At 43.9% G+C, this 18,804-nt stretch overlaps 1 protein-coding gene across 3 annotated transcripts in view; it reads left to right on the forward strand.

Moving 5' to 3' along the window:
• LOC118222157 (CAAX prenyl protease 2-like) overlaps positions 1-18,804 on the forward strand; it is a 47,819-nt gene that overhangs the window by 21,963 nt on the left and 7,052 nt on the right. The window contains exon 9 of one of the 3 annotated variants that reach the window (XM_035407505.1): positions 12,689-12,757. The exons of the other annotated variants lie outside the window; for them this stretch is intronic. Within the exon in view, the coding sequence (XP_035263396.1) occupies positions 12,689-12,728 (40 nt within the window). The 3' untranslated portion in view covers positions 12,729-12,757. Of the gene's footprint in view, positions 1-12,688; positions 12,758-18,804 lie in introns of those variants that run through there. 3 annotated transcript variants of the gene reach the window in all.

Consider the following 18,804-nt stretch of genomic DNA (forward strand, 5'->3'; position numbering starts at 1 on the left):
TCGCTAACGCTCGCAAACACGGTCAGACTTTCCCTCCGTTCGCCAGGCAGGCCAATAACCGCTTCAATGCCTTTGCGTGCGTGCCTGCAGTCGGTAAGAGAAGCAGCATGGTGGTAATTGGCTTCTCGGTGCAGAGTTTTATGTACTTTTTTAATAAAGAAGGCGGGTCGCGGGTGTTTTTTTTTTATCCCCTTGTGTGCATATGTCAAACGGTTGTACAAAGAGACATCAGCAGGTAGCTCAGAAAGGGGGAGAGATTTGCGATAATTAGTCAACGGAGCCATTCAACATCTTAGAGAACTAACTAAACAGCCTCTGGAAAGCAAATGTCAAGGGATGTGGGCAAGAAAGAAAAAAAACTCGGATTTTGATGTATTATTAAGGCACTGTACAACACAACCCCCTTGAACTGTCGACCACACCACAAAAAATAATGAAGGACAGAGTTTGAAGGTAAGCTCTTGTTCTGGTCTACTGGCAGAGTGCATGAATATTGCATACACATACTCTTGGTCTGACAATAACACTTAAGAACACTTCTTGCGTGCCTGTGGACTGATTCATCTTATGGAGAAACAGGAATGACCATTATGAAATAGTTTCTTTTTTTGCTGACAATTATAAGAGATAGATTTTTATTGGCAGATGAGTTGAATTAAGAGCTTTATGTTCACTGGGTTTATATTTGTTTGCCATTGAATGTTTGGAGCATCGCTGGTGGCTAATTCTCAGATAATCAAAAAGGACCAAGTGGTATTTATGGAGCACTAAGAGTACTTTAATGGTTTAACAGGCTGCTGAGAAGGGCTATTATTGAAGTGAGAAACTGAATCATTCATGGTTGAATTGAATCACAACATACCGTTTCAGCATTTGTCAATGAGCCAGGATTTATTATTAGTTTTTGTCTATTTAGTATCAGACTTAGTTTGGTCTATCCCCAGTCAGGTCGAGCAGCTTATGATTCTGCAAACAAAACATCATGTGTGGGACAGTTCAGTAAGCCAAATACTAATTATTCATATCACGACTGAACAATATCAATGTTAGTGCCCTTAGTGAATCAAAACTATGTGCCTACCCCTTCACTTAGAATAAATTAGAGTTATATTTAATTTATCGCACAATTTTAATATTTTTAATAACATTGTTCTGAAAGTATGGTAAACATGTTACAATATATGCTGCATATATATTTGTTGAAAAATCCATCCATCCATTATCTATACCTGCTTATTGGTCAGGGTCTCGGAAGGAGCTGGAGCCTATCCCAGCATGCACTGGGGCAGATTTGTGGAAAATTTCAGGTATAAAGCATCTGTCAGTTTTCAATGGATCTGGCTCTTAATCACAACATCAACATGGTTTTTTTGTAAGTCATACAACAAAAAAAAAAGGCGAAAATAAATAAACTAATAAATTCACGATAAAAATGGAGATGATCTGTGACGCCTCTCTGTGTACGGGTTCAGGAGTGAACTGCAGTCTTAAACTGTCGCTCTCTTCACCAATGCACCCTGGCATCTTGCAAGCACAGGAATACCTTTGTTCCAGTCGATGGAAACCACAGTGCCCTGTAAGGGCCTGTGTCTTGTTCTGTGGTGCATGTGAGACTCCCCCATAGCCTTCTTTATCCGGCCCACAATGCCTGTAGGGTTGGAAGGGTCAACATCTGGTACAGATTCGGCAGGGGTTTTCTCTAGAGAGCCACTTTGAGTCTCTGTTGTACTGTGAGGGTTGTAGAGTGGATTAGTTCATTATTTATCCTTTATCAGCGAGCACCACATAAACATTCACTGGAGGATGTATGTGCACGGGCAAACACACACACACACATACAATGTCATGCAGAAAAGTAGACACAATGCCTAAGACATACAGGCTTCCTACAGGAATTGGAATTGGTGTGGGAGTGTTTCCTCCCACATTGCTTTCACAGGGCTAATTGCCTTTGTTCTAGATCTTAAGATTACAGTGTTAGTGGTTCTGGTTGTGTGTGCTGAACTCTGTGTTGGTAAACAAAGAATTTTACTTCCACAAAAAAATAAGCTTTTGCTTCTTCAGTTATGCTATTAATGGGTGACACATCCAAGTAGCTGCTTGAAAAAGTTAAAATCATTTTAAATGTCTCGGAGGCATCCAATTCTTAAAGCTCTGCTTATGATCGCATGTTTTCCCTAGAAACACCTTTTGATGGAACTGGACTTCATGCATCTGAACAAATATGTGGGGTTTGGACTATGGTAGGCTGACCATGCATCCCTTTTATTCCTGGACGTTTCTTCCTTTTGGGACCAAGAACATCCATCCAGACGGGATTCTAAATTCCTAAAAATGTCTGAATAGGTTTTGCTCATTTCATGGACGTATATGAACGAACAAATAGCCAAATATTATGTTCATAATGTCTGTCCACCTCTGTATTCTTTTTATGAAATCCAAAATATGGTCACCCTAGACTGTAGGCTTTTTTAAATGCGATTTACGATTCTTTTCTCTCCAGAGCACCACCACTTCTGAGGAATATTCACCGAGTTGATCCAAGCGGGACATACTTTCGCAGACGTGAACCTCGCAAACAGAAATACAGATGTCATTATTTCAAATGCAGGAATTTGACAGGAAACTCTATTTCAGATCACAATAGCAGTGGGAAAGGGTAGTAGGGTAGCTGACTGGGAAGAGCTGTTGAGTGTTGAACATAATTGGACATAATGAGTAATATCACAGCATTACCGCACAACCCCTTTCCACTAATTAAGACGCCTCTCTACGTGTGTTTATCGTACTTAGGTTGTGAAAGCCCGTATCACATATGAAGCACATTCATAAATATTTTAGCCGAGTTGAAAGCCCTCATCTGGCACGCATCCCTGTAATTCCCTGCCTTTTCTCACTTTGATTTTTTTTTTTTTTTTTTTGGTTCTCCTCACGGAGTAAGCAATAAAAAAAACTACTGCGGATATGCAGTCATCTGCCAGAGTGTGCTACAAGACAACACTGCTGTTAGTACATGTCTGCTTCTTCTTCTTCTTCTTCTTCTTCTTCTTCTGTTAAATCTTCTGCTGCTTCTTCATCTTATCACAATCATTTTATTTTTATTGCTGTTCTCGTTGTTGCCGTGGAGACGGCTCGCATTGGTTTAAAAAAAGACGTGCACACCGCGCGCATCCCGGTCGACCTCGCCGTCCCGTGAGGAACACGCTGGCCTTTTTTTTTGTTTTTACCGCGGCGAGCTCCCAGGGGGCAGTGGGCCCCGGGGGGGTAAAGGGTAGCGGGACGACACCTGCCGCCCCCTCCCGGGACTGGCCTCTCTGGTAGAACCGCAAGGCTGTTTTTCAGAAAGCACATCCGGCGCATCTTAAATAAATAAATTTATAAATAAGTGAATGCGGGAGCATTTCCCATGGCCCTGCCGGTGAGGAGCAGCAGTCGCGGCGCTGCTGATTAGCATGCGTGGCTGCTTTGCTCCGAGGACCAGAGTTGGCACGTCTCAGTTCGCTCATCTCCCTTTCCAATTTCAGACCGGTTGACCAGATGGCTGTCCCTTCCCCTTCCCTTTTCCAGGCCAGGGCTGCCATTTTTGTTTTTGTTTTTGTTTTTTTGTCCCCTCTCTCTCTCTCTAGCAGTAGTTAGACCAGTAGTCTCCCTCCTCGCCTGCTCTTTGACCCCCAGACCTCCCGCCCTCGTCTCCCCGAGGAGATAGCAAGGCCCTTGGAATTCCACTCAGGCCCAACGGGGTTTGGGGCCTTTTGAACGTAACCGTAGACCCGTCTGCGGTGGTAAAGTAGAGTGTTTGTATAAGATCTGATAACCATATAAACCCGGCTTTTCGGTGACTGATAGGGTAACCCTCACCCCCTCTCTCTCCCCTCCATTAGAAAGCTCATTAAGTCTATGTTTGGATTTGGGCCCTAAAAAAAAAAAAAGTCCCCCCTTAGTCCCCCATCTGCAGAGGACAGCTCCTCCTTGAACCTCCGGAGCTGCAAGTTGATTGGCTGGGGCGGCCTGGGAATTTTTTTTGGAATGACCCACAACAGATTTTTCACTCTCTCACCATAAAAGCTTCTCCGTGTTCCTGTTTTCGACCCGTCTGGAATTTATTAGGCTCCCTAATTTTTGTGAGCGCTGTAGATCACCGTGAGCCTCTGCCGATGTTGCCTCTTTTTTTTTTTTTTTTTTTTGGCACTTTTGTTGGCGGCTACACTCCCACCAAGCATTTAAGTAGCCTTTGAGATATAGCTCCCCGAGCAGACTTCGGTGATAAATCAACGCAAGGCGTCGCGGGCGTACAACACCCAGTAGGGCGATAGTGACTGTCAACGTCAACGCAGGAATCTCGTCTCGAAAATGTGTATCAAAGGCTTCGGAAAACACAGGTCCTCCCACGGGGGCGCGTAGATTGTGCACTTTTGTGCTGATGATGGAAATGGGAGTGATCTGCGAACTGTTTAGGTGCTGCAATTTGTTTCTGGAACGTGTGCAGGTTTTTCCCCCCGAGACAAAATGGAGGCCGATTTCCATCTAAACGGTGTCTCCTGCTGTTACGTGTTGTTGATGTTAACACGTTTTATATTCAGATGGAAGTTTTTTTTTTTAATTTTTGAGCGATCATTAAGTAACGTACCGACCATGTTATGAAAGCTCAATGGAGGAACGGTCTCTCTTGTCTCGTATTTGCGAGGCACATTCATGTATAATTCCCGTAGTATTCGAATAAATAATGTGATTTTTAGTTTAGCACTCATTTATACATTTTCAAATTAAAAAGAAAGAGTCCGCATTGCAAATACCAAGTAGCAAAGCTATTAATTAAAAGTCAATATAGACAAACAAATTATAAATGTTTCTCCAAAATGTGTCAGAATTTCAGATTGCTTTTCCGTAAAACATAATAAATGACTGTAGCAGTGTAATTCATGATTCCTTTATGACTCATTTTTATCAATAAAATTCTGTTTCCTTTCACATCAGAATGCCCCACTATATCTGGAGGCCATGTCTTACACTGTAAATTATTTAATTTCAGGAGCACATACTATAACATACATTCTCTCCTAGGGGACTGTTGGGTAGCTCATCTTTATTTGGTTTATTTTATCCTTTTTACTGTGCTGGAAAATACGATATAAATAAAGTTATTATTATTATTATTATTATTATTATTATTAAAGCAGCTGTCCAGTGTGTGGATGAGCCCTACTGTGTGGTACTGAATTCGGACTGTTGCAGTCCCAACTGTGGCCGACAACCCCATAGGTTGGTGCATAATTGGCCATAAAAAACATCCCCCTCTCATAGCTTCTCACTCACCAGCACCCACTGCTGGTCAATCGGGTGCAGCCCACAGTGTCAAGTGTACTCCTCCAACTCATGTCTGTGCCGGCACAACTTGTGTTCACTACAATGTGAAAAGAAGATGCTGCGGCATGTCTTCTCAGAGGATAGACTGTATTTGGCCCAGCAGTTTCGAAATGGAAAAACACCAGCCTGTTCATAAACTTTTTCACATTACACCTAAACGGCCCACTAAAATATGTTTCTGATAACATCTGAGGTGAGAAACAGGCTGTGTAATTATTTTATCGAGTAATTACATGACCTTAATTCTTGAATGTAGATTCATATTTGATCTCGCAACCCCTTGTTTGACACTTTGATCCTAGTTTCAAATGAGCCAGTCGCAGCTACTCTGTACAAATTAATTTGCATATAGAATACTTTATGCAAATGAGATCACACCGACTCCACCCACCCCAGGAAGCATTTTTCAAAACTGTGTTGTAGGAGGAGCCAGGTTGAAACAGTGAGTGCAATTACTCTTTAAAACATTCTGCAGTAGAACATGATCACATAAGTAACATACTTTCTGCCTTGAGGATGGGTGTCAGGATTACAATTTGAAAATATATATACATACATAATTATGAAATTAAAAAAAGCTGTTTTATTTTTGTTGTTTCATGCCTCTGTGGTTTAGAGTGCACTGTGTTCTCGATGAATTTGGGATCGAACAACTATTTATAGAGTTACCCCTCCAAGAAACCCCTAAAGTGTTTGTCCCAGGGTTGTGCTGGGGGGAGGGTTGTATTCACAAGGCAGTGAGGATGTGCAGGCAGGCTCCCTGGGGGGTCTTCCCCGCCCCCCCCCCCCCCCACCCCCAGCCCCCCATTTCCTTACCCCCTCTCCATTCCCTCATCCCAAACTCAGAGCTGAGAAACTGCATGTGGCTTAGAACGCCATCGCTTGTCCTCTCCAGGGCTCACATTTTTTTGTTTTATTTATTTGTTTATTAAAAAAAAAAAAAAAAAAAAAAAAGATTTTTGAACCCTTTGAATTCCGCAAATTTTCTCACGATGAGAAGCCGCCCCCGTATCTTCAAATATATGTACATATATCTGCGCGTCTCAAGGACTGAGGTCATCGTTAAAGATGAACGATACGCATTATGCAAATTCCCACGTTCTTCTTCTCGCTGGAAAGGGGGTGTGGGAAAGGGGGTGGTGTGGGGGGATGTGGGGGGGGGGGGTGTGGGAAAGGGGGTGGTGTGTGGGGGGGGTGTGGAAATGAAACTTCCCTCACGCGGCCTTTTAAGGCTGCAGTCTGGTGGCACGTTAGGCTGTTAAAGATTTGAACTTTTGAAAACTTGGGCAGCGCCCAACAGTCAGCGGTCAAACTGTCGCCTTTGCTTTTCGGGCCGCCCGTCTGGCGATGGCGGTATTTTACCGCGTCTCAGCTCTCGGCAGGGACATTTTTTTTGGAACCCGGAGCGTCGCGCAAACACGATTGCCGCCTTTTATAGAAGTACAACACGGCCCCCCGGCGCGGTTTCAAGCGCCTAAATTTGGATCGAATATTTTCGAAGCGGCCCAGTCAACGCGCTCCTTAGCAACCGGAAGGGAACGTCCCCAGGGCAACCGTCGTAAATCATGGCGGTTTCTTCATCAATCTCCCCAGAATTTTTCCAAGAGAGGCGGAGTTTATTTACTTATCGCCCTCTGACCTGTGGGAACCTTTTTAACAAGCAAAACATTCTTGAACAAGCTTCAAGAGGACCCTAAAAACTACTGTGTGGGGCCCCGTGATAGTCCCATCTGGGAACTGTACCTTTAATTAAAGGAATATGCAGAGATATCCGGCACCCTGCTGGCATTCGAATACAAGGCCCTATGACTAATAGAACCAGGAGTGACTCAACCTGGTTCCCCATTTCCCCCCCTTGGAATCTGCTCTGTGCTGTTTTACAGTCGCATCGTGCGTCTGGCGGGTTCTCGTTTGTTTTCTGGGTAACGAAGGCTCATGTTACCTGTGTCATACATTTTGTATTGGCCATTCATATGTCCTTCAACGACAAAACAACAACAACACAGAACAATATTAGTCAACAATATAAGTTGTAGAAAGGAAAGGCTGTTTTCACACACTGGAGTCTAGAGTCTCCCCGCATCCCACCCATCTTTCCACTGACCGACCCCCAGCTTCCTGTTGTATTTCTGAGAGGCTCTCTGGGGTCGTGAGAAGGGAGGCAGGTCGCCACGTCCTGGAGGAGAGCAGAGGCGTTCCCCTGAGTCACGTGCGGTCGGCGGCGGCTCAACTTCCTGTGCCTGCGCGCGGGGAGACGCGCAAGAGGGGTTCCGACTCACTTCCACGCGCGACCGCGTCCAGCGTCTTCATCCCAGTCCGCTTTTCCCCCCCCAAAAAACACGAAAACTTTTTCCAAGTTCGCTTTGATCACTGTACGATTTCGTCACGCGTAAAAACGGCTTCTTGAGATATTTTCAGTCCGACAATGACCTTTAAAAGCTCTGGGAATACAACAACGCAGCTTGTGTTTTTCTGAGATTAATTTATTGTCCCACAATCAAAGACTTCATTTTTCCCAAACATTAATTTCTGTGTGGATCCTTAGAACCCTTTTCAGCCGCACCCTTCAGTAAGTTTTTGGCAGTTAAAAACAGAATGCGCAGATATTGAGATGTTCTTGAATCATAATGTCAACAATCCCGCCCCCAGCCACTGTTCCTGCCCTTCACTAGTCTATATGTATGTATGTAAACAAAAAAAAACAAAAAAACTAGGAAGAAGAATTGGGAATCAGCAGATGTCGCTAGGGGTCAAAGGTGAACAATCCATAGGATGTGGTTCTCAGCAGTTACTTTGGCTAATCGTTTCAGTGTGCGTGCCACAGACGGGACTGAGGGCAAGGTTGCTGTAGTTATGGTCATTAGACTCAATCACAGGACCAGCTTGCCAATCATCCATCATGATTTGGTTAAAAAAAGCGCACGCGTGCACATACACACAGACACAAACAACTGAAACAAACCAGTGAATACAAAGACCAGGTTAAGGTTTGCATAAGTGGTTCTTGAATCTGAAAATACTGCCCCCCCCCTCCCCCTCCCACCCCACTTCCCTCTGACACACGCTATACGTCTCCGGTCTGGGTATGAACTCTCTCGCTCTGTTTTTCGGAAAGCTCTTGCTCTTGTGCAGAATTCCTTCGAGGCAGTCTGGAGGTTGACCCAACCTCAGCAGGCCTGGTACAGGCCACTCGATAACTTTGCTGCTGGAAGTCACACTCTTTTCATGTGTGTGTGAGTGTGTGTGGGTGCAAGTGAGTGTGTGTGTCTGTGTGCGTGTGTGTGTGAGTGAGTGAGAGAGAGAGAAAGAAAGAATTAGGGAATTTTGGAAAGAATTTTATTGAACAACCATCCTCCATTTTCCATTTAGCCATAACAACAGATAACAGAAACCTTGTATTTGGTATCAAACACCAGCTTCTACATGTTGTTGCTCAATAGCAGTAATGGGAGGGGACTGTCCTTACACCAAGCAAGCAGTTCTTTTTGGTGAACTTTGTATCCCATAAACAAAAACATGATCCTTAAAACTAGAGTAAAAACATCTGTCCATCCATTTTCGAAACTGCTAATACCTGACCAGGGTCACAGAGAGGCTGGGGCCTACCCAGCATGCTTTGGGCAAAAGGCAAGAATACATCATGGACAAGTCGCCTATCTATCGCAGGGCCCACCCACCATTCACTCACACACTCATACCCCAAGGACAATTTAACCTCACCTGCACGTTTTAGACTGTGGGAGGAAACCGGAGTACCAGGAGGAAACCCAAGCAAACATGGGTTTGCTAACTCCACACAGAAAAGCCCTCAGCCTGGATTTGAACTTTGATCTTCTTACTGTGAGGTGACAGCGCTACTCGCTGCATTACCGCCCCCAGAGTAAGAGCATTTAAAATATTTTCTAAAATGAAGAAGAACCCCTTAAATTACTAGCACCCCCAGACACAATTGTTCACAGTGTTCCCACATCCAAAAACAGCCTGAGTGGTGTCAGTACTGTTATGATCCCGCATAAAAAAAACGTCACATCTCATCACATCTCTTTGCCGAACAGTGGTTTGTAGAGACTCCCACAAAGTGTGCCAGTAACCCCTCTTCCACGCCAACTTTTCTCCCCAGATTGTGTCTGTGAACCGTCTGTTTGTCCTGATTTCTGTTTATTCACACACACACAATGAAAGCGAGAAAGAGAGAGAGAGCAAGAGAGATGGAGAGAAGGAGGGCTGCGTAGAGGGCCTTAGAGATTTGTAAAAACCTGAAAACAGCTGGATTCGATTGGTATCCCACTCTGATATTTGAATGATTTGCTGTTGCACCAAACTGTGCATGCAATAGATCAGTTACACTTCAGCCTTTGTCACACTTCATTCTTCAGAGGGATCAAAACTGTCCTCCTCTGCATCAGTCTCATAGGGGCAAAGACGCCACAACAGCTAATGGGTTTTGTAATGTGCACATTTTAAAATGACATATGATACCATTTACTCTCCAGGGCATTTAGCGGACACTCTTATCCAGAGCTACTTACACAGCTTTTTACACAGTGCCCATTTACGCAGCTTGATTTGTACTCAAGCAACTCGGGGTGCTGTCGTACCCTCCAGCCAGGTTCTACCTGGGAATCAAACCTGCAACCTTTAGGTTACAAGGCCAGTTCCTTAACCAGAGTATGCGATCCAGGTGAACCACACAGGTAGACCACACAGTCTACGACTGCTACTCACCAGCCCTCTTTCTCTGCAGCCTAAACAGTTTGCGGACCAAAGCGTATATTTTAAAAATTCATGATCGCTTGAGTTTGGCCAATCGTTAAATCTTCGTCGTTTTAATAGCATTTTAATAACATTTTAATAGCGTCATTTAATCATGAGTTAGAAAACATGTTGACCAGCTTGCCCTGACGTAGCGGTTTCCTCTGGAGCCATTCTGCAGCATCTCTGGATGAGATTACTCACCTGTCACGAGGGACATACTTCTTCTTGCGACAAACAATAGAAACCAGCTAGAAACGAGCAGTTTGTTTGGCTGCCGCATCTATAATTTAGCCTGTAGTTAGTACTAGGGAGAGGCAAATTGCAAACCTGGCAAATTCACCCAGAGATGATTGTAGAGGGTAAAATAAAATAAAACGATGGCAAATAAACTCCCGCACACCGTGCATCTTGCAAGCTTCACTTACTTGCTGATGCATTTTTTTCAACGTGGAAATTCATCGTCGAAACTCGCAAGACACGCAGCGCACAAGTTTTGAATATTGAATATTTTTTTAAATCAAATGCAGCCGACGGTCACAGGAATTAAGCAGGTGGCACTTCCTGAAAATGGCCGACGGGCCACAAAATGAGAAGAGGAGTTTTACACGTGAGCTGCTTGCTGGTGTGAGGCCCAGGTTCCTCAAGGCTGAGGCTGTAGACGCTCAGTCTGTGTTTAGTATGCGGTACGGTGGGTTGGTGCCGTTTTTAAAACGGGCCGAGCCGGCCCCCGGTGTGCCCGGCCTTCTCCCCCCAGCATGTGCATTTCACCCTTTTTTTAAAAGGCCGACAGTCCCATGGCAAGAGCCTCGTTACAATCTCATTAACCCCACGCTGACCCCCTCGCCCCCCCCCCCCCCCCCCCCCCCCCCCCCCCCCATGCTGAAGATCCAGACCCGCTGCCCCCGAGCGGCTCCCCTGTCCCCCAGTGCTGCCCCCCCCCCACCCCCGATCTTCCTCCTTCCTCATTTAATCTGTCCTCGCCTTCTCATCTCCCCGTCCACCCATTGTTCAAAAGGTGGCTGAAACAGCATGCAGATGATGTTGACCTTTCTGTTTTATTTCGTTTTTTTAATTTTCTCTGCATATGCAAATCGAGACAGTTTTTTTAAACTCCTGATTTATATAGCATTCTTTTTTTTCTCAATTTTCCTTTAACCCATTTAAGCCCGCGGGCAACTAAAGTTGCCGAAGTCTCTACCACTCTTTTTCCATCTGTGAATATTTTTTGGATGACTAGAGATGCTTTTAAGAATAAATCTCTGGGAAAAAGACACTGATTGGTTGTCAGGCTCGGTTTTCAGCTATTTCTGGCAGCATATTATGTATTCTGTGTAAAGGCGGGAAGGTTAGTGGAGGATGATGTGATGTGTCACGGAATACAAGCACAATTCACCAGGCTTTTATTTTGAAAGGGCTTATTTACCAGGGCAATTACAAAATGGCAAACAGCTGGCTAAGTGTAGCCTCTCTTTTCTCCAAAGTGCTTTTCCTCTTTGTTAAGTGGGCCAGCTAAGTTGTTTACCTGCAACGAACCGCAAAACAAACAAAAGCGAACAAATCGGTGTGCCTCATCCGCAAATTAAGTAAATAAAACCCCCAGAATGCACGGGGAGGGTCGTGTGTAAATATACTGGACCGGCCTGGTTACCTACAGTATGGTTATGATTGGCATGGCTGCTCCTTACTGAGACTGAAAGAAGGGCGATTGGCGGAATGCTGGAGCGTCAGAGTTCTGTTCATGGCAGCAGCTTCAGTGACCGAGATGGCGCAACTCGCTGACGTTGCGCAGGGCAACGGCGTCTGAGGTGATGTCATGGAACTGGTCAACCTGAGGCATCAGCGGCAAATGGCAACAGCGAGCGGAAGTGCACGCTCAGGGGGGGTTGTGAAGTCCGTGCATTAATTCAAAACAGGCCCGCAACCACAGATCAGTTGACTGCAAATGTCAACCTGGGCAGAGAGCTTTCCAGTGTGAACAAAAACAGTGGTGGTCCGGCACTCTATCAAGTGACTTTACACAGGAATCTCCATTTATTTTCTTCGCTAGCCCAAACTTCATTATAGCCGATCGCAGAGCCAGTATTATTCTCCTCTAAAGGACCTGCCTCAAGCTACAAAAACAAACAAATGAATCCAAGTTGGAGTAAAAAAAGAGGTGGGGGTTTGGCAGGGGGGGGCATGTTCCAGATTGAATGAATTAAAGTTGATATAAGCGGTCCGGTGATCTGAAAATAACACTGTACACCCAGTGGACCATGCTGTAAAAAAAACTTTACTTTTTTTTCTGAATGTGATAGACCTGGCAGCCTCGCTCCTATACCACTACTGGGAAACATAAGCCTGGGATGTATCTAGAATGTTCTTTAACTAAGCAAAAAAAAAAGATTTTTTTTCAGATTTTTTTTCATCAGATTGTCATGGTGTGTACATGGGTGCCTACTTGGACAACTATTTAATGCGAGAGAAACCGTTAATTGCAAAAGAAAAATTAACCTGGATGTAGTAAATGAATGAATGAATGAATGAATGAATGGATAAATAAATAAGTAAATAAGGATGTTTCTCACAGGCATCTCCTGGAGGAGCCGACCAGGAGCCCGTCCAACTGAGACGCATAATCTACAAGGGTCAGCCAGACTTCAGATCTATTTGTTTTTGAGAGGAACTGCATTTTTGCGGAAGACATTAATATTTTCTGCCCGAAGTTCCCCCCCCCCCCCCCCGTTGGGGGATCACGTCGCTCCTGCCGAATCTGTGCGAACCCCTCGCGCTCGTACGCAGGCGCCTTTTTTCGGACGGACAGCGCGACTGCAGGAAAATCACATTGCACGATGAGTCACTTGATATTTTTAGAGCCATGTTTGTGGTTGCTAAGCAGTGCATCGAAACTAAAAATGGGAGTTATTGTGATGAACATCGCTGTTTCGGATTAAGTTAAGGGACAGCCAGAGACTGTGGACCGAAACCTGATTTTTTGGCAACCGTACTGCACTGAACTTTCGCCCACGTCTGCCCCCGCCTAAGATTGCTCTATTTCTATCCTGTCTGTTGCTTTTGTTTTTCTGCATAACCCACTCAAGATATTTTTTTCTGAAGCAACAACTGGACAGGAGTGCTTTCAGGTTACCATATTTCAGCACAATTCATCTTATTAACCCTTGAAGAGTCGGTTCTTTGAAATGTTTTTTTTTTTTTTTTCTGTAGGCAGTGTTCTAGAACTCCGTTGCGTTAAATTGCCAGTAATGATTGTAACATCGGCATTAGAATGTCCACTTTAAGAACATTCTAATCACACATTTGTGATCTTACACCTTGAAGGTGTAATGTTGAATGTCTTGCCGACACCTTCTTCCAGAGGGACCTGTGGTACAGTGCTCACAGTTCACCGTTGTTGTTCTACAGCCCATTAACACAGCTAGCTTTTTAGTGAAGTAAATGAGGTTTAAAAGCGCCTTGCTGGAGAGCTCAACACAAGGTTATCAGCGCAGGGCACACAATTAAAATTCAAAAGGAGGCTTGCCACAGCTTGCCACATTTGAAATGAAAACAGGAAATTTAGCTGGTCCACCTGAATGAATGTCATTCAGTAACAGGTCTTTTTTTTAACATCGTGCACATGTGTAAAAACCTGAGTGAGTGAGGGAGAGGGACGGAAGGAATGGAATCGAATAGTATTATGACATCACAGAGATATCACACACACTTCATGTGTGCCTGTGATCTGTTTCATGGAAGAAATGGAATCTATTAGCATTGTGACATCACACAGATATCACATGCGCTTTCATATGCCTGTGACCTGTGTGATGGAAGAAGTGGAATTGAATAGCATTTGAATAGCTGAATCCCTGCCTGGGTGATGCAAGACCCAATTAAGCTGATGAATACCCCAGCAGTCCTAAAAATAGCAGTGGGATACGTAACCCTGGTGGTTGAGGGCTGGTGTGAAGGCCAAGTTTTTTACTAACAAATTAGCATGGGTTAATTTTATAAACAGCAGTAGGTAGCAGTGTATCAAGGATACATGCATGCTGTGACCTCAAGGTTTATATAAAAATAGCGAATCAAGTAAATGATTGCGCTAATTAAATAATTAAGAACATACGTTACCATGAAAACCAGAATGGGTCAGTCCATGTCATGCACCTCTGATCTAAGGTCTGTACCTGTCTACCTGTATTTTTTTCTCTCTGTGGAATACAGCCCTCAGTCTTTCTCTCACTCTCTCTGTAATGCTGCAGGGATGCTGTTTTGTCTTCTGAATGCTCAAAATGGATGCCATTTCAGAACTTCAGAAACTTACCGCGCCCCCCCCCCCCCCCCCCCCCCCCCCCCCCCGCCTTAAGGCCTTACAAAAATCAGTGGAAGGACTGCAGCTGCACCCCTCTCCTCTCAAATCTCTAATCCGGTTGTGATGAGACCTGGGACTTGTGTGTTTCAGGCACAGCTCCTGCTTACAAAATGTTTGAATCTGCAGGGTTAGATGTGAGCAGATAAATTATATCCACTGCAGGACATTTGTCCAGGTAGCGAGCAGCTGGGTGGTTCAAGAAGGAGGCTGAGTTGGGTGGCAAGATGCATTGGAAAATATATACAGTATACTATAACAAATACGTTGATGCAGAATATGATAACGCAATTGGTGTAATGAAGACAGTTGAAAAGCAGGGTAGAGCCATCATATTTCTTCATCTCTGAAGTGGGATCCCTCACATATGACTGTTAACTAATACAAATGAAATAAATGTATTAAATGCATATTAAACACACACACACACACAGGCATGCACACGCACACACGTGCACACTCTCACATACACAAAGAGGTGTATTCACACACACACACACATACACGCACATGTAAATAGGATAGTAGTGGTATGGTGGTTGTGGTAAGGGTACTAGACGGCTGCATGCAGTGCAAATGGCATCAGATTTAGCACAAAGTCAAAGGTGAGTGACTCAAACCTGGCCAGATGGCTTTAATCTCGAGACTGAATCCCATGCTGGGCTATTGATGTTAGCGAATCCCGTGAAGGGTTTTTTCATCTTCAGTCGAAATATTCCTCCGGATCAAATTTGTGACACTTAAAAATTGAGACCATTGGACTGCCAGACGCCCAACGGAGAACAGGGCCTGCATTCCAACTGAACAATTTACACAAACGCAAAAAAAAAAAAAAAAAAACCAGGGAGAGAAAATGAAGGAGATTTTTTCAAAAATAGCACTGATAAACAAAATACAGCGAGCAGAGAAATGTGCGCACAAAGATCAAGGCCCTTTGACCCCCTGACGCTACCTACTCAGCCTGCCGTTGAAAATACAAAAAACCAGGTCCTGGAGAATCTTGGAGAGAAAGGTCGTTTTCTTTTGTGCAATTCATCCTAGGAGCGCAGTACAGTTTTTTATTTATTTACTTATTTATTTTTAAACCGATGGGGTGCAGGACGTTTACAGTGTGTGATACCTGCGGTGCCATGGATAGAATGGGTGCAAAAGATGGATGGCTGAGATTAATGGGTTCACCAGAACATTCAGAGACCTTTCAGCCCCCATTCAGAATGCATTAATATCTAATATCCGTCTCGCTCTCCCCCTCTTCCTCCATCTCCCTCCCTCTCTCTCTCTTTCTCCCTCTCTCTCTGTCTCTTTCCTCAATCTCTCCCTCTCTCTCTCTTTCTCCCTCTCTCTTTCTCTCCTCACTCTCTCCCTCCCTTTCTCGGTGTATTAAAAAATGTGACTACGCAAATGGCTAAGATAGATGCAAGAGAAGAAATAACAATGTTAACGATAAAAATAAATTTTGAACAAGCAGTAGCTAACTCTCACTCACTAACACACACACCACACACACATTCTCTCTCTGTCTCTGCCTGTCTGTCTGTATCTCTCTCTCTCAAAATTTAAATTCAAATTCAAATTCAACATGCTTAATTGATGTGAAACACATTAGTACATATCGCTAAAGCATACACATCGAAATACAGAAGTACATTAGAGCATGAACATAAATTTAACCAAACAATTGCTATACTTAACCAACAACAAATGATACTATATAATAATAATAATAATAATAATAATAATAATAATAACAAACAAAAAAATCATAATAATAAATAAATAAATAAATATATCAATAATTTTATAAAATGAATAAATTTGGTGGTCAACCATTGTCTCTCTATGGCAGGCAGAGATGTACTTAGTTGTTAATGGAGCTGCTGGCCCTTCTCCTAGCAGGATGTGTAATTTCTTTTCATTTGTTTATGAATTGAAGTCTTTTATAATCAGAGATAATGTGTCCTAATTTCTGAATATTTTCTACAATGTAGGAGAGAGTGCAGTTCTGCTTCCACACATTTCCTGTCTCATAGGGTCCATATATACGTTCCTCTCTCTCTCTCTCTCTCTCTCTCTCTCTCTCTCTCTCTCTCTCTCTCTCTCTCTCTCTCTCTCTCTCTCTCTCTCCCTCTCTCTCTCTCTCTCTCTCTCTCTCTCTCTCTCTCTCTCTCTCTCTCTCTGCCTGTACGAAGAACTGGTCTATTCAGAGCTGAAGTCCACAGGGATGGACGGGGGGGGGGTTTGAAAACCGAAGAGGAGACTTTGCTGTCTGACATGTGGATTGACATCAGGAAATGGGGCGACTATGAATCGGTTAACAGGTTCCGGAGTAGAGACAGCCTTGTCCACAGTCCACTGACTTCTCTGTGTTCTTAGTGTCTAACAAATGTGTGTGTGTGTGTGTGTGTGCGTGCGCGTATGTGTGCAAGCGTGTGGGTGCGTGTGTGCATGTGTGTGTGTGTGTGTGAGAGAGAAATGTGAAGAACTGCCACTCGTCCTTGAAAGGAAAGCAAACCACATGGTATATAATGACTGTAATTATTTGGACAGTGACTCAATTTTTGTTGTTTTGGCTCTGTACTCCGGCACATTGGATTTGAAATGAAACAACAAATATGAGGTTAAAGTGCAGACTGTCAGCTTTAATTTACAGGTATCCACATCTATATCAAAGTCAACCGTGTAGGAATTTCAGCTGTTTTTATACACAGTCCCCAACTTCGGCGAACCAAAAGCAATCAGGCTGTTAGCTTTTCAGCTGTTTCTTGGCCAGCTGTGTGTTTTGCATGCATGGGAAACCAAACAAAAGGTCTGGAGTTGTTTCTTGGTGTCAAATTCGCTTTAGGAGTCTGTTGCTGTCGTTTCTCAACAAAAGGACAAAGGAAGTGCCAGTTCCAGTAAGGCAGGCCATCTTGGGGTGGCAAAATCAGGGATATAGCCAAAACATTGGGTGTGTCATAATGAACGGTTTGGTATATTAAGAAGCAAGGATGCACTGGTGAGCTCAGCGATAGCAAACAACCTGGTAAATCACAGAAGACCAAAGCAGTGGATGACCAAAGAATACTTTTAATTGTGAAGAAAACCCGATTTTCAACCATTGAACAGATCAAGAACACTCTCCGGGATGTAGACATAGATGTGTAAAAGAGTAAAATGAAGAAAAGACTCCAGCGGCATAACCTCAGAGTGTTCACAGCAAGATGCAAACCACTGGAAAGCCTCAAGAACAAAACAGCCAGATTAGTTGGCCAAAAAGTACATTAAAAAACCAGTAACATTCTGGAACATACTCTTATAGACAGTGGAGAAAGAAAGGAGCTGGTCATTATCCAAAGCACCCTCTCCCCCTCCCCCTCCCCCTCCCATCTTTGAAACACGGTGGAGGTAGTGTTATGGTTTGGGCATGTATGGCTGCCGCTGGAACTGACTCACTTGTCTTTATTGATGATGTGACAGCAGACAGCAGCAGCAGGATGAATTCAGAAGTGTACAGAATCATCTGCTCAGATCCAAGATTATGTTAATTTGTCCATGCCATATACCCTTGTATATAGGTACCCTTAAATGAAAGCTGGCAGGCTACACTTAATAACCTCATATTCATTCAAATCCAATGTGCTGGAGTCCTGAGCCCAAGTATGGAGTACTGGGTCACTGTCCAACTACTTATGTACTGCACTGTATAAATGACAGCCTTTTCCTGCTGTTGTTCCCGAAAAAAAGAAAAAAAAAACAGATCCATAAGCACAACCGATCGGCCTGAAGAAGCCGGCCTATTTAGAGAAGCGTTTATCGACTTGTGTTCGCGTTCCGCCATTATTTTCCATGTCACATTTAAGTGTGACCTTTAACATGTCATGGTGTGATGCTGAAAAGAGTATAATTTCGATGATTGGCAGCTTTCAGCATTTCACTATTCAATGCCATGCTTTAAATAGCATCGATGGACTGAAGAACTGAAGAACTGTTTTTTTTAAATTATATATCTCCCTCTCTTTCGCTCTCCGGTCAGCAGATTCCAATCGTGTCTGTTTGTCTGGTGATGGCCAATCTCGTCGCGACCTCTCAACTCAGCACAGGCGTCCAATCGCCTTATCAGTCCCGTGCGTCTGGAGGATTTATTTTTTTTAGAAAAGGGTTTTACTGGAACAGCCATTGTTCCTCCGGCTTCACCTAATGCACCCCCCTCCCCACCACACACACAGACACAGACACACACACACACACACACACTCACACACCGCTCAGTTACAGTTTAACAGTATCTGCACTTCGTCTCTGGGGCCCGGCCTCAGTCCCCACACATTCCGCCCACTAAATCCCATTGACATCAAAGG

This window comes from Anguilla anguilla, chromosome 3 (genome assembly GCF_013347855.1).
Source record: "Anguilla anguilla isolate fAngAng1 chromosome 3, fAngAng1.pri, whole genome shotgun sequence".
NCBI lineage: Eukaryota > Metazoa > Chordata > Actinopteri > Anguilliformes > Anguillidae > Anguilla > Anguilla anguilla.